Source organism: Anoplopoma fimbria, chromosome 6 (assembly GCF_027596085.1).
Source record: "Anoplopoma fimbria isolate UVic2021 breed Golden Eagle Sablefish chromosome 6, Afim_UVic_2022, whole genome shotgun sequence".
NCBI lineage: Eukaryota > Metazoa > Chordata > Actinopteri > Perciformes > Anoplopomatidae > Anoplopoma > Anoplopoma fimbria.
This window is the reverse complement of record NC_072454.1, coordinates 11,345,876-11,362,784: the sequence shown is the minus strand read 5'-3', so window position 1 is coordinate 11,362,784 and position 16,909 is coordinate 11,345,876. Positions and strand designations below refer to the sequence as shown.

The 16,909-nt window shown below is 39.9% G+C and overlaps 1 protein-coding gene across 2 annotated transcripts in view; it reads right to left on the bottom strand.

The window, feature by feature from the left end:
- Positions 1–1,811: 1,811 nt before the first annotated feature.
- LOC129092017 (cGMP-dependent protein kinase 1) overlaps positions 1,812–16,909 on the bottom strand; it is an 83,202-nt gene continuing 68,104 nt past the window's right edge. For both annotated transcript variants that reach the window (XM_054599762.1, XM_054599761.1), the window contains exons 8-18: positions 14,066–14,131; positions 11,809–11,883; positions 7,139–7,235; positions 6,836–6,975; positions 6,199–6,288; positions 5,914–6,055; positions 5,331–5,494; positions 4,705–4,827; positions 4,537–4,599; positions 4,373–4,439; positions 1,812–4,279 (exon numbers count right to left, since the gene is read on the bottom strand). In XM_054599762.1, the coding sequence (XP_054455737.1) occupies positions 4,181–4,279; positions 4,373–4,439; positions 4,537–4,599; positions 4,705–4,827; positions 5,331–5,494; positions 5,914–6,055; positions 6,199–6,288; positions 6,836–6,975; positions 7,139–7,235; positions 11,809–11,883; positions 14,066–14,131 (1,126 nt within the window). In that variant the 3' untranslated portion in view covers positions 1,812–4,180. The remainder of the gene's footprint in view (positions 4,280–4,372; positions 4,440–4,536; positions 4,600–4,704; positions 4,828–5,330; positions 5,495–5,913; positions 6,056–6,198; positions 6,289–6,835; positions 6,976–7,138; positions 7,236–11,808; positions 11,884–14,065; positions 14,132–16,909) is intronic.

Here is a 16,909-nt window from a genome sequence, read left to right as displayed (position 1 = left end):
GAATGACCATCAGTAAATAACGCATGCTGCGGAAAAAAAAAAAGTATGTGCAGAGAGGAATTTCAAAAATAAATAAATAAAAACAGTTTTTTTTTTGTCTTCTGCTCTGATCAAAATGATTTAAAAGAAGTGTTAGAAAACAAATATGATAGTCTCACCACATTGATATAACTCCTATAATATTGTATGGTTGCTTTTGTTTCCAATTAAAACATTTATGAGACCAAAAAAAATATGTTTTTTTCTTGGTTTTGAGATCACTTATTCCATTATAAAGTTTTAATCAGTTTTTGGTTTTTTTGCCAAATAGCCAATAGTTCGCCATTTATTAATATTGTTTATTTTAATGACTTTAGGATTAAATTAACCTAAAACAACAAATGCATCTGCTGTAAAATATTGCAGCACAATTCATCTGATACGTCATTTATCTTTATAGCTGTGACAGAAACTCAAAATGAGGGATGGTCTCTTTCTTCATAGGCTCTGTTACTCTTCTTTAAAAAAAAAACGAGAAAAAAAAAGAAGCTGTTTGGTTATTGCAGTTTCTTTGACATTCAAGTAGCCCACTACCCTTTGGCTGTGTGAAGACAGTGATTGAAGTTACTAGCGTCGATTAACTGGGTCTACTTCATTTGATCCTTCTGATTGCAAAGGGGGCAATTATCCTCCAAAGTGTGCTTGATTACACCAGTGGCGGACATCAATGTGTGGGGATATGCAGACCATTAAGGGGTGTGAAAAGTTTACCGAATTAATGGACTTCCGTGGCGAGGCCTTTCAGGAGTTGACTGGCACTTTGAGATTAAAGGCAACTGTGATCTGTCCCGCTCTCTGACCCTTTGGGCTCCTCCGCTGTAAGAAATGTCAATTCTAAGAGGAGAAAAACAAGTTTTCAAAATAAGTCTTAAAAGTGTGTTGGCACCAACCAACCCAGACAATTCCACCCTTTTTTTTAATCAGTAAACAGTCGACTAAATATGTTTTCTTGAATTAAGTCACATTTTGTGAAATATTGGAAGGTGAAACGGCCTTCTAACACTCGTTTTTTTTAAAAAAATATTTTTATCTGATATGCTGAAAAACACAGGTGCTGAAGTCCCTGATGGAAACGAGCCCTTTAGTGTTTTTGGTCTATGAAGATTTCTTGGCACTTGGACGTCATCTGCTGGTCATGTAGCTTACGTCTGAGTGTGAGGATGTGTGTGTGCGTGTGTGTGTGTGTGTGTGTGTGTGTGTGTGTGTGTGTGCGAGAGAGAGATGCGCCATAGACACCTGACAAACACACTGTAGCACTTTGCGCGTTTGAATTGCTGTATGTCTTTTGAAGTGGAGCTTTTATCTCCACTTTACTAAATGTCAGTGCCGGTAAGGTGAGCTCCTTTGATGCACTTTGATCCCCTTTGATCTCACAGAGGTGTCACCCTGTTGTTATGACTGTAGCCATTTCCCTGTCCCCCCAAACAGATTTGTTGTGCGAATAACACTGAGACCAGAGAAGCTGAATCATCTGCACTTACCAGTAAGTGGATGACATTAACTCTAGGACCGATTATTAGATCTCAGGGCAAACTATAACCAGTTCACATCGAGCTGAGCTGGTTTGAGGGAGATCTGTCTTACCTGCAGCTCCCTCTTGTGGCCACAAGCGCACACACACGTTCTCAATCTGTTTAAAATAACTAAGAGACAAAGAGCACTCAAAAGTATTGTTTTTACTCTATAATTTTAAAAATCTTACAGGTGGCACTCTGCAAAAATGAATTTACAGCAGAATAAACAACATAACACAAGGCAAATATCAGGTAACATTGCAGAAGGCGGTCAATATAAGACTCAAAACCAGTGGTTTGGAAAGTGATGGCATACATAAGGCTTTGTGATAAACTTAACCTGCGCTTAATACAGCAAAATACTTATGGTATGCCCACAGAATAAGATTTCTTAGCGCTTCACCAACATCATTCAATGGTTTATATCATGTAAATGTAAGTGGGCCGGTCTGTTTGGCTTCCTGGGATGAAACATGAGTTGAGCTGTTATAAAAGGAGAATTTGGATGATGAGACATTACGATTACCGCCATCACGCCGTCAATGATTGTCAACATTGGTAAAGACGAATGTTTCTTTCCAATCTTTGAAATGTTCAAAACTGCAGATCATTCTTGCCATCTCTACAAACTCTACATGAAACAGGTGATGGATCAATGGTCCCTCCGAGCTTTGATTTATAGTTCACGTCACATCAGGCCAGTTGTGGTTGACTTCATAAGACCATTTTAGATTGTAGAGACAAGCATGTCATTGCAGCTGTAACAGGTATGATCCATTTTTTTCTTTCCATCACTTAATATAATAATGTTCCTGTGAGAGAAATCAAAAGCAGAAAGCAGAAATATTTTTTCATATGCAGTTTTGCCAGCCATCAAATGAAATTCTCTTTCCATGGTGATTAATGTGTTTATTAGATATAACAAAGGATGAGAAGCAGCCATCTAAGAGGACACATACGTTTTTTGAGGTGTATATGTGTTCATGCAGCATCAAAAAGGACTTGTGATGTTAATTTTGTATGCCATTGATTTAAGGCACTTACATTTCTTCTGATTTAATGCTCTGATTTTTGGACATGAGAGGTAATGAACTGGATGAAGGATCATGGAGCTAGTGGTCAAAGTTGTGAGTTTAACACAATATAATCTGCCTTTCATTCTTTCTTCTTTGTTTTAAATTAGACATTTTTTAAATAGCCATAAGACGAAGTTAAGTCAAGATAGTCTTAAGATAATGTGAATGTGGTCTGTTGCCTCTCAAGATGAGGATTGTTAATTTATATGGATGAACCTGCTTAAAAACCTCGAGAATACCACTTAGCACAAAGTAACATGGTGTCAAGTGATTTCAAACAAATCTTCACAAATTGACAAGTCTCCAATCTTTTTCACAAATGAATCAAGCATAAAAATAAAAAACACTTTACGAAACAAAAGCCAGTACTGTCATTTCACCATCGCTTACCATAATTTATCAATAACAGCACCAAAGACATTGAAACCATGTTCACAGTTATGTCAGAACTATACAGGGGGCGAACTGAGGACGAGGCATTTGGGTGATTTAAAAACCAAAATTAAGAAGTATGTAGGTAGAGAAGCATTCATATGAGTGAGTAAAAGCATATTAAATAACAAAAAAAGAGTGTTACTTCATCCACTGAAGCTTAAAATTATCTGTAACTGCAATTTTTTTTTCAGTTAATGGTCTTAAGTGCATAAGGACACATTGCTTAATGGAAATACTTGCTGATATTTCATGTGTGTTGGTGTGTGATTCATTAAATATTAAGCAGGGCACTTTTGAGAGTCACGTCTGTTTTCACTGAATGCACAGTGTTTGTGCTTTTCAAGGGAGGATAACCTCATATAAAGTATTTGATTTGGCTGTGGTCATGAGTGTGAATGTCAATTCAAATACAATGTCTGTGCATGCTGTATGCCATGAGGATGTTAACTTAAAATAGAATCAGAGACATTCAGGTTAGTCTTGAGCACTTGATACCAGTTTTGCTTGCAAACTGTAGTCTGTCGATCTCCGGAAAGTGTCGAAGATTGCAGCAAGCAGCTGCATGTCACACACCAGGGAGCAACTGCAGTGACATCTTAAACCCTCCACACATTTCACCAAATATTGCGGAGAAACAAACACAGGAAAAAAAATCAATCATCAGCCTCCTCTCTTTTTGAACAGTCTGCATTTTTCACACTCTTATTTATCCTAGAACCAAAACTATTGAACATTCATCCACCCTCTAAACATCTTTCCCTGTTTCAAAGGGAAAACCTGGCTCCATTATCAGCCGGTGTTGTGTTGTGTGTGTATATGTGTGTATCCCTGCACTTTCTTTGCCTTGAGAGCCGAGTGTAAGACAACACTGAAGAAGTGCTACAGCAGTCCCATTATAAATGCTTGATCCAGAGCCACAGTGAAATAAAGGCATATCGGTGACCCAGAGGGTTTGCCATCCATCCGTTTATCTTCTTTTCCATGTCATCTCTTTCTTTTTAAAGTAGTTTTTTTTTTTTTTTTTTTTTTTTTTTTAACAACACAGCCATGTCCTCAAAACGGCCTCCAAGCCAGCAGAAGAAGAGTTTCTTTTGGTTTTAAGTTGAGAAGAGGACTTCAAAAGTCAACATCCCAGCCGGAGTTGTCATCAGGAGGCGGGTCCTCGTTGTCCTCTGGGAAGCTGTCGAAGTTACTCGTGTCGACAGCTGATGTGACCTGGTGGAAAGAAAGTTTATTTTGAATATGAGATTGATTACAAAAGGGCAACTATAAAGAAAATGATGAGGAGTATGAGCAGTGTGCACTTACATTAGGGATGATGGGAGGTGTCAATGTCCCCTTCTTTAAGCCCTCCCAGTTAAAGCCTTCAAACCATCTAAAGGAAACACAGCATTGTTTCTTAATTCCATGTTTTATACACTGGGAGAAAATTAATAAATACGAGGATTATAATAATTTAAAGACATGCTCACTTGTGCTTTTGGATGTCTTTGACTCCATTTTTCAAGTTTCCAAGTCGTTCAGAGGGATTATCCCTGCAATAGAAAACCAAAAAGCAAAAACACATGATGAGTCAGCATACAGACCACTTAAGTGAATTAGTCTGAGCTTCAACTATAGCTGGAAGCGCAGACACTCACCTGCATAGCTTTTTAATTAGGTTGGCAGCATTTTTGGTAATTTTCTTTGGAAATTCGATCATGTCGATGCCTCTCAGGATGATGTTGTAGGTTTTCATAGGATCAGGGCCAGAGAATGGAGGGCTGCATAACGGAAGCATAGATTGTTGTTGTCTTAATGGTATTTCATTTGTTGTAGATTTTTTATGTTGTTGTGTATGATATTGATACAACATAAGCCATCACAGGGAACACTTAAAGGAGCAGTGTGTAGGATTTGGAGGCATCTAGAGGTGAGTTTGCAGATTGTAACACACTGAATACCCCTCCGCTCCCCACACCTTTTCCAAACATGTCGGAGAACTACGATGGATTTCAGGTAACGTTAAAAGAGAAAGCCCCTATCTAGAGACAGTGTTTAGTTTGTCCGCCCGACGGACTGAGCGAACGGGACCTGCCCCCTATATGGTTGTAAACGGCTCTTTGAAAGCTAACGAAAACATGACTATTCTTAGTTTTAGGTGATTATACAAAAATAAAAACATAATTATGAACACAATTTTATTTCTGCCAACAAATCCCCCTAAATCCAACACACTGTTTCTTTAAGATATTAGTTTTATGGACATGCCCAGGCTTGTGGGTACCTGCCAGTTAAGAGCTCAAACATGAGGATTCCTAGAGACCAGTAGTCGGCTGAGATGTCATGGCCTTTGTTCAGAATGATCTCTGGTGCTACATACTCCGGCGTCCCACAGAAGGTCCACGTTTTCTTTCCAAATCCGATCTTCTTGGCAAAGCCAAAATCAACCTAAGAATTTTTTTTGGGTTCTGTCAGTCAATTGAAGTTGAACAGGAGTATGAATGCATGTCATAACAATTCCTTCCTAATCTGTATCAGATCATGTACATTCTTGGTGTGATTATTTCAGTATTACGGATTTCATTTGATGCTTTGACATGATGGATAGAATGAGTTGAGTAGCTGGTTGCTGCTCTGCCAAAAGCAACAAACTTGTTTCACCAGCAGGAGAGAAGGGAGTGGCAGCAACCCAAAAAACACAAAACGCGACTAAACCTCAATTACACTTTTTTTTACACTGTAATTATACTTTTATTTTCTGCCAACATGAGGCAAGTGCACTGGTGTCATTTGATCCTTCATGGTAACATCATAGGAAGATGAGATTTCTCTCACAAAAGGGTGGTATTCCCTTATTGGTCTCTTACCAGTTTGGCATATCCTCTGTGGTCCAAAATAAGGTTCTCTGGTTTGAGGTCTCTGTAGATGATTCCTTTGGAATGCAGGTAGGCGAAGGCCTCCACCACACAAGCTGTGTAAAACCTGGTGGTTGAGTCCTCAAATGAACCCCTGGACAAAAGACACTTGAGTAGTTAGGATTATTACTGTAACTGAAACGCTATACATGTCCGGGAGAGCATCACTCGCATTAACAGAAATATGACACAGCTAAAACAATTCATTCAAATCTGACTCAGTGAAAAAGAGCCTACCGGTCACGAAGAATGGTCCACAACTCTCCTCCTAAACAAGCCTCCATCAACATGTAGAGGTACTTGCTGTCCTTGAATGTTCTATAGAGTCTGAAAACACAAAAGAGGATGTTATCTTAAACAGCTTTTAAATGCAGTAAAAACATTTGGTGAATATTTAGTTGGAGAAGTGCAATTAATTAATATTCCAAAGATTAACTTCAAAGTTAAATGATTGCTGACACTAATTTGCGCACAGTACATCTAAATTAAATATCTGTAAGCATGCTTTCGAATGTAATTATTTTATTAAACACAAATACAACCTCCAATTGTGTATGAAGCAATTTTACATCAAAATGGCTCAGTTACCCATCTATATATGGCCAGAAATATAGTTGTTTTGTTGATACTACTAGACCTTTTTTATACATTATACTGTATATTGTAGAATATTCTCATGTGCCCAATTATTTTCTTTCAGAGTCACAAGCTGTTCAAGCATCTTCCAGCATACACAGATAAGCCATACGAAAGCATGCTATGAGCATCACGGTTACACAGACAAGCACTCAAAAAATCAGGTCCTTTGAGGCAATAAAGCATTGATCCTTGTGACATGTGGACAAATGTCAATGAAGCTGCTCAGGGGGTGTACCTAACAATGAAGTCAGAGTGGGCCTCCTGCATGATGAGTTTCTCTGAACGAATGTGCTCCTGCTGTCTTGTGTCGACGATGTGCCGCTTCTTCAGGATCTTCATGGCGAAGGTTTTGTTCTCATCGCTCTTGAGCTGAACCTGCAGTGAGGAAAGAAAGAAGTTCAAGCAGAAAGATCGGCTGCACATTTACCCGCACAGCCTGTTAAGACGATTGTGAAGATGTTACTGTCAATGTGCAGCCCCCCCCCCACACACACACACACACACACACACACACACACACACACACACACACACACACCAGCTCAACGCGGCCAAATCCACCAACTCCCAGAGTGTCGATGATGTTGAAGTCAGCTAGGTTGAGGTTGAAGAAAAACGCATTCTCTGCTTCATATCTGTGGTGCCGGGAGAAAGACGGGGGAAAAAAAGACAGAATAGGAAAAGGATTAGAGTTGAGATGAAGGATGAAAGAACAGATAATCCACTTTCAACAACCTGAGACAAAATATCTGTGTGCTCATTTGTTTGCAAATCTTATAGGATTTAACTCGTACTAATCTAACAAGGATGTTATTGAGGATGTGGATTGTATAAATGGGAACAGGATGTGTTTGAGTTAAGTCCTCTGGTAAACCACTTTGACCTTCCCTGAACACATACTGTCTGCCCCCAGTCTTGATAGAAAAAAACCAAAGATGGGACGTCCGGCATACAAGCTCCCTAATCATCTGGCTCCGAAGACATGCGTCGGCTCTGCCAGCGAACACCGATACATGGCATCGCAGACCTGCACATGCCGGCAGTGAAGATTGCTTCCATGTGTCCAACCCTTATCCCCAGATGCCCCATGTTTTTTTTCTGGTTATTGTTTGATCCGGACAGAGTTTCATCTGCTCAGTCACTGGATCAGTGGGCTTAGAACAGTTCTGAGCCTTGACAGACTTTTCTGGGTCTGTCAGAACAGACCATCGCCCTCAACGTCAGGCCTTTTTCTCGACCAAAAACAGCACAGCTGTATTCCACTGTTGGACATTTACCAAAAATACCCCTACAAGGAATGCTTGTTTAGGTAAGTCAGGAGTCTTCCTTCATGGTGCAGCAGGGATTAAGTTTATTTGTATAAAAGTTAAACAATGACTCATTTTATAAGTTCTAGGTTCGAACTTGATAAATAAAATGGCCAATGAGACTGGACTCTAAGCTTATGTGGCCATTTGAAATGTGGAAAAAGGATTTTACTCAGATCCACCAGATACATCAGTTACACTGTGAGCCATAACAACAAAACCTTTTTTGCTAAGCTGCATACCAGCGGGCACTGTGAGGGCATGTGTTGGCAGGTTACTGAGCCACGGTGTTTCTCAGAAACACTTTGGGTTTCTAGGACAGTAACTGTTTATCTGTGTTTACATAGGCAAGACTACGAGCATGTACGATTTGCAGGTGATCCTTTTATCTGTTTCTCCCCTCCCATCACCTGGAAGCAGGCCCAGAAAACACTCCAAATCCCCAAATGCTCTCCGCTTAACAAAAGGATGGAGAAAAGCATCTGAGAGTGCATGCATTCCTTTTTGTGGGACAGGATTATTAATACGGTCGTGATGCCTGACACGTGCGCTACATTACATTACATTACATTACATTACATTACAGTCATTTAGCAGACGCTTTTTTCCAAAGCGACTTACAATAAGTGTATTCAACATAGGTATACATGAAGTTACGAGTGCCCATAATGAGTGAGGTCTCGAAATTTCTGACTTGATATCAAGAGGTAAGGAAAGAGGGGATCATTTAACACCATTCAGGCCTTTAAAAAGGTTCAAAAGTAATAGTATGATTTAGCCAACAGATGGCAGCATTGCTCCATTTGGAGTATCAAGGTACAGAACAAATACTTGAAGTACAACAACGCCAAGCCTTTCAAAGCTGAACCATATAATTAAGCTATTACATTAAGTAGACAAAAGAAGAATCGACCCATTTATTCTATTCTGTGCTGAAGATGAACTCCTATATTAAGTGAATACAAGGAGACAACTTTGAAATCAGTTAATGAAGTAATCAGAGCACTGCAATGAATTATAATGAATAGTTATTGTCACAGGAAAAACATTTCCTGTATTTCAATGTCTCAGGCGTGGACACGTAGGCTCCCTAAGAAGTTCATGTATTGTGGAGATATTGAGGAAAGCGTCAACACACACACTCATTTAGATTTTTTCCAGATCGAAGCAGAACATCACTCGTCTATGTCTATGGCTGAAGAAACACTATGGAATATTATACTGGCGAGTAGATCCAGTGTGACTGGAACCAAACAGAAATAGATGTAAGGATGACCTTGGAAAACTAACACAGAGCTCAGCTACATCCTAAATTAATGTAATTTAATGTAGTACGGTTTTTTTTACTATTGTACAAATTGTATATACTCTTTATATTCTAGGATTACAACAATATCAGAAAAAAGAGACTGAAGATTCAAACTAGCTTTTCAGCTAATTTGGCTACATTTAAATTGAAAATGAAGGAATTTGATTTGAACCCTGGTTAGTTACATATAGGCCTTTGTGTATTTTAAGGTTCCTTACACAAAGCTGAACAGACATGTGACTTATTACTGTTATGTGGTAAATCTGTTACTTGCACACCAATACAAATTGTTCCTATGCAGGTCAAGTAACGCCCCAGTGGGTGATAATCTGTGAACGGATGAGATCATAAAAAATGATGCAATGCCCATGTGTCTACGTGTGTGAGAGTGTATTTGAGTGTGTGTGTGTGTGTGTGTGTGTGTGTGTGTGTGTGTGTGTGTGTGTGTGTGTGTGTGTGTGTGTGTGTGTGTGTGTGTGTTGTGTTATTGGCCTCATTTCCTTTGGTCTAGCCTGACTCAAGGGAGAGAAGAGAAGACGGCATCTCCGACCTTAAAGCTGACTCTCATTAAATGTCACTTTTATTTACAAGTAATTCTCGCTTATTGAACGGCTACACCTGCTCAACAGACACTGGACGTGATGAGTCACACTGGGTTCATATTTCCTCATCAATCTTCATCATGCTGGATGGGCCATGATTAGCAGTGAGTGGAAAGTGTGTGTTTACACTAAATACAGGACATCTGCAAGTTTCATAAACTTAGATTTGAGACATTTCGTTGACAGTTTGAAGGGAAAACAAGTTCATCACAAAATAGGGTCAAACTAAAATTAGCTGTTGACCTATCATACCTGATTACTTGTTTAATTTGAGAACCAGGAAACACAAGCTTTTAACAATTATTTTGACGGCATTGTATGCCTTTTTAAGACCGATGACAGGGCATGAGCAGAGAGAGACTTCATGAATGTCATGCAAAGATCCCTGAAAACACGCAAACCAGCGTCGTGCAGTTTATGGTCAGAGGAGCTGCAACCCATGGCCCAAAGTTTTAAGGACTTAACCAACTGTATTCAAGACATGGGAATTTAGATAACTTTATATTTTTTGGTCTCACCTACAGACTCTTATCTCGCCTTCCACAAAATGCCTAATTCTAAGCTTTATACATGCAGAAAAACAAGTAGAACATTTCAACAGAGACTAGGTTATTGGCTCTACTTTAAGTAGCGAGAAGAAGCGACTTGATCAAAAACAATGTGCACGTATAGCACATAGCAGTGAGGTAGCCTTTGAAGAAAAGACCTGTCAACCTCACAGGGAGCAGCTGTAGTCTGCTGTATAGTTACGGTGCGGCTGCATGGTGCTTATCCGCTGTGACCAATTAGAGATAGTTTCCATCACCGTGGTATCCTGACTCAGGCTTTCCTCACCAAGAAACAAATGTGCTATGTTGGGCGGGGAGCGCCAGCAAAGAGACGACCCGCACACACACACACACACACACACACAGCACGCGGCAGGGGAAGCTACCTTAATCAGTGTGGAAACAGCTTTGATGTGACAGATTTTAGGGAGCAGAGGGAGATGCTTCTTTTTAGATAAACTTCTGTAGCGAATAGGGTTTATTATAAGGTTACAAATGGCCGTGATGTGTTGCTCATTTGCATGAAATCAGTCTTAAATTAGCATCCCTAGAGACCAAAGGGAGGGATGGGGTAGAGAGAGCACACTGCAGGTCTCCTTCTATCGCACACATTTGCTGGCAATCATCAGTGGTAGTGAGCCATGAAGGACATCTGGCCAGGGCTGAACGCCACAGGCACCCCCTCTTATGATACCCGTCCCCAATTGTCTTCTCTCTTACCAAAATGCCTCTGTCCAACAAAGTGAAGGTGTTATGTTCGACTCTTTGCTGACTAAATTCCACTGACTTGCAAAAGATGACTGACACTTGTGGCAGTTGGCTAGAAATCCAAAGCATTGGACAAAAGTCTTGTCTGCTTGGTCACCCGTGCTGTTCTCTCTTGCTTTAGTCCATCCATCTACATCTCTCTGTCCCATTATGGGGCGATAAGCTGTTCCTTTTCACTCGCTCTCTGTAATCTATCATTACCGGGGTTCTTGTTTCTCCTCACCTTGACTCACAACATAGCACAGAGTAAGCGAGGTATCAGATTATGTCAATATGTAGCTCCCTGTACCCCAAGATGCCCACCTCACTGCCAAGGTGCCTTCTATAGTGCTATTCTCTTGTTTCCATAGCGACGATAAATAGAGTACGTATCAATTCCTCCAGAAATAGAGGCGAAGGTCATAGCCTCTGCTTTCTGGCCTGCCACACGGGTATTGTCTTGTTATATAACAGACCTAAAGACACAATGCATTAACAGTTGGCCTAGAGCATGTTTCTGCTGGTGGGCAGTCACAATGTGGTACAACGTTTTAAGGGTTTATTGAAACCAAAAATGACTTTACAAAATAAATAAATAAAAACAAAAAACAAACAAAACAAAAAGCAAGCCTAAAGCTAATAGATGTGGGTGTATTAAATTATTCGTGCATACCAATAAATTATAATTGTCTTACTTGGCTTTGGCATCTGCATCCTCATGGCCTTTACTGGACACATCCTCCAAACCTCCAATAAGGTGCTTGAATGAACTAAAACAGAGAGAGCAAATGTTAAAACAAGCAAACTTTTATGATTTATTTTCTTCTATAATCTAAAATCTAACCTAAAGTAATACATGTATCCCCCAGTAATACACTTAATCAATGCAGTTTTTACACTACGGGTGATCCGTATAAAAAGCTGGTGCAACATATGGCCAGACTGTCATTGAAAACACTGCCAGTTAATATTAAATATTCATCAGTCTGCTTTTAGAGACAAGCCTCTAAAAATCACTCTGGAGGAAATGAGAAGACAGAGCAACCTCGAAGAGGTATGAAACAGTGTGATAGCAGATGTGGGGTGAGTGGGAGTTTCAGAGACAAAAGTAGAGGCTGTGCATAAATCTTTTAATGAATAGTAATAGAAAATATCACTTTTTATCACCCTGCTGAGTGGTCACTGCCTAATATTATCAATAGACACAAAATCAAAATGTTTTCTGTTCTTTTAGGAGTTAGGTTATTTTACTGAACGAGACAGTACAACCATGTTCTTTTCAGGCCACAATAATACAATTACAGTGGTTAATGATACAATTTTCACAGTGACTACACAGGATATGAACACTGAAGAAAGTTGACGATCAGAGGTTGACTGTAGAATAACAAGCTACATAATATGCTAATTTGCTGAAATAAAATCCTCCAAAGTTGCCCTCCTGGGGAGATCATCAACATGAGAAATAATAACTACACTTGGGCTCATTTCTATCTGAAGTTTAGCTGTCTAGCAGAACAACTAACTGAGACTGAGTTTTCATGCAAGGCTCATCAAGCTGTCAGCCAGACGATGTAATACATCTGGTGTTTTCTCCTGTTGAGACCATAATGCCTGTAAGCTGGGACTGTTTCCATGCTGAGCTTTCCTTAAAAATGTTTGGCTGCTTACAGTTTCTATCGCACTGGTGAGTCAGTGACACCCTGCCGTTTGTTTTCATTCCCCATGTCTTTCCAACTGTCTCCACTTCCTCCTGCAATCATACTCGTCTTACCTCTTAAGCTGCACAGTTTCGTTCTGATGCATCACACATGCATGAACATAAAGAAAACTCAGAAGGTTTAAATACTATAACTTGGATATGCACCAAAACTGTCTCGGCTGGGTGACACAAACACAGACGCAATGAGCTACTTTTGGGGGCAGTGAGAGCATTAGCTGCTCTTATGACAGGCAGAGTGAAAGGCAGTGATAATCACCTGTTCTAGATGACTCACTCACTTACCCCTCTGCTAGCTCTGAGGATGGCCCATTTGTTCCTGCCTTGTTCCCTGAGGGCTAGAGGGAGGCCCTGGGTAAACTGATACCACATCCTCCCTACGCACAATCCATATGTCTCTCTATTCTCACCACAGGTTCTTAATCCTTAGATAGTGACCTGAGATAAACTTCTGTGGATCTACATTTTACAAGTACCATTAAAAAAAATGGTTAACATTGTGTTAAAATGTCAAACCATGCAGCTGCAATGCAAAGCTTGAAATATGGTTTTGTTCTTTGATAAGCTCCTGACAGACACCAGCGGGGAAAAAAAAATTGCCTTTGTGAGTCATTCCTGCACAAATTTGGCATATCCTAAAATTCTTTGTTGGAGTTAATTTAGGATTTAAGACACATGCCTTTTTGGCATCGCTTAAAAAGTCAGTCTTATAATTTTAGTTGTTTGTGTGACTAGAAAACATTTGCATGAGAATTAAGTGACTGCTGAACATAGCAGCTGGTGGTGACGTGATTGCCTTTTATGACTCACAGAAGTTGTGAGCAGACACTCAAACAAGACACCAGAGATAAAGTGAGAGAGAAGCATGATCCTGGAAATGCACAATATATGTCTCACATTACATTTATTGAATTTGTCGAAATGTAACGTATTGGATGATATAGGATAAATTTGACATTTCCACAAGATCTTTGATGTTTTTTGAGTTTGAAAATCGAAAGTTATGAGGACTACATGTGTTCCATGTTCATTCATAAGGTGACACAGGTTTATGTTATGTAAAGGTAATACCCCCCAAAATTGTCCTTGACTGATCATTATGAGCAAAGCAGAATTTACGGGCTCGTTTTGCATGGCTGCTCATGGCAGACAACTTTAATGCTAAAGAGACAATGATCAATAATGTATCACAGTCATTATGTTCTATGGGGGATATGTGTGTTGATACTCACTCTCTATCGATGACTAGACAGGTGACTGCCTCCGCTGCAATGACGTTGGCTGTCCTGATGTCCTCCCTGGACAAAAAGATCATACAACACAATCAGGCACAAAAGCAACATCGGCACATTTGATCCAATGAATGCAAACACATACATGTGGCAGTTATTAAATCACACTATTATTAGTTTTAAATGCTTTATCAGAGCTGTGATCGTGGAAACAGTCAAAACTTAACAGATGCATATCAATGATGTCTTTTTCAACTCCATTCACTCCCCACACAATGAAAACATTACTCTCAACAGGCAACACACATCACTGCATGATTGGCATTACTCTTTATTATATTTGACGGCAAGTTCGTCTTCCTCTGATAATGATGCTTCTTCAGAGGAGTCGCCCCAACTGCACGAGTCCTCAGAGTCTGTATCCCAAGAATCCATCATTCACTGTGAAAGATCTTCTGCTCACAGAGTCCCACAAGCGATGAGCTCTTACTCTGAACCAGCGCACTGCTCAGGGCAGCCCTCCAACAAAAGACACGTCTCTCGTACTTGTATTTTAATCTCCAATCCAATTGTAGTGTTATCCACTTTAACGCAGACTAAGATATTACAAAAAGACGGGAAATTCTTCAGGGGATGTCCCATAAACAGATTATTCCGTGCCCCATTCTTTTGTAAAAGAAAGAAAAAGATCATATTCTGGATGAATTTAATATCCCACAGGGGAGCAAATAAAAACCTAAAACAAACTCTGCTCTGGATTCGAAGAGTTGGTTTAATTAAATTTAAGTGCTGACAGTAGCTGACTATCACACTCTGCGTCTGATCTGAACTCAGACACATGGCAGCCTATTTCAATGAGTTGAGGTGACAATTCCTCCTCACGCCATGTCAACTGGCTCTGCCTTCCCTCCTCCAAACACACACATCCTCGAGCACTAACTCACAGACACATACACTCTGCCTCACTCATTCTGCTGACCCCTCTGAATAAAGGGCACAGCTGGTGGGGGAACAACACATTTTGAAAGGTGAGGACTACAGAGGAGAGGACTGCAGAGGAGGGTTTGTCAGGAGGGTAAAGGATACATTTGGGGCCCTCGCGGTAGCATAGCTGATACAGTATTTCATTCATGTCTGATAAGCTCCTATGGCCGTCATCCATGCCTCTTAAAACACAATACCCTGGCAAACACTGCTCCACCTGTTCTTCTGTTTGCCCACAACAGAATTCAAAACCATTTACAGAAGCACAGTACAGTATAACCAGGCTTATGGGTGAAAGCACTTAATGTCCCTGTTTGGTTGAGGACACTGTGTTACACAAAGTGGTTGTCACTATTGATTATGGGATTGTTTGGGGAACAATAGTTGTGATGAATGACAGACAGTGGGAATGATTTTTTAATGGTTAAAGTCGTTCCAAGACTGAGGTGGGAAGAAAAGTTCTCTGATCTGTGTTATTCATAAAGGGAGGCATAAGAAACCCTCAGAATAGGTTGGTGAAGTGAATTGTCGAGAAATAATAGATAAATATTTCCAGCAAAACACTGACTATGTTTTCATGCATGCAAACAAATACAGAGGAATCAGATTAAGATAATAGTTTGATTTAAGTACACTGGGGTATTCCCATAAGCATAATTCTTGAACAATAACAGAATAAATGAATGTAGAAATCCTGCTCACTTCTATTGGACAACTCACAATTTATTAATAATATAGGTTTAATTGGGTGATAATTTGAATATTAAGAAGCTAAATGAGGAGTAAACTTAAGCTCTGTTAAGGGCTGTTTAGGCACAAATGTTTGTAATGTCCAATCTCTGAGTCAGCCAGCTGTGGAGTCACTTTAAAAAAGCTTTCGCCCTACTTCTACAAATTTACCTGTCGATTAACTTGAAGAGGTTTTTAAACTCATGCCAAATACTGTAGGGATCCAATGACAAAACAGAAAATGCTTATTTAATTCTGATAATTTATAAGTCAATAATGCAAGAATGCCAAGGATTTAAATAATTTTAAATAACTTTGTCAAAACTTCAAGTTATAGAAGCTTATGCAACACATTTTCTAAATGGCAGATATTTAAACAAGAGGCCGCTCATCAGACACACACACATCAGTTTTTCTCATGACAATGAGCTACAACTATCTGCGACACCCACAATCTGCTACAAGAGTTAATTTGTCTCATAAAAGCAAGTGTATGGTGTTTGTGTCACTCACTTACCATGGGGATAGAACAAAACAACACAACACAACACTTGGGGCTATATTGAAATAGTGATAAAGCATGAATTATCCTTTAGAGACCACAATGTTTTCATGTTAGACAGCTTGTTACACCTGTCCCCTGCTGCTCCAGTGTGGCTGAGGAAAACAACTCAGAGTGCCATTGCGTTGATGCTGGCAATGTTCTACGAGAAACACAATCGCTAAACAATATGTGTCAGAATGATTCAGTTTCATTCTGCTGAGCCTAAGTCATCCACTAAGCCAAGAAGGCTCCACACTTGTTAATTGCAGCGCAACAAGAAACGCATTGGAAAACAGACACACACTCACACACAGATGCACAAGCAAAGACATGAAAAGCAGCTGCATGCTGTGTCTGGAATGTCCTTTGGAAGTACACAGGAGAGCCTGTGGTGTTGATTTCCAGTAGATAGTTGAAATGAACCTGGTAATTGGACAGTGATCTGGTGTCCCAGGAATGGGTTTATGAAAATAACGTACAGGCTTGGAGGCTGAGAGTGGGGCAGTAATTACAGGCTGCAGTGAGAGATGTAAAGCCGGGGTCGTGATTGGGGCAAGAACAAGAGGTGGCTGTGGGACACACAGCCA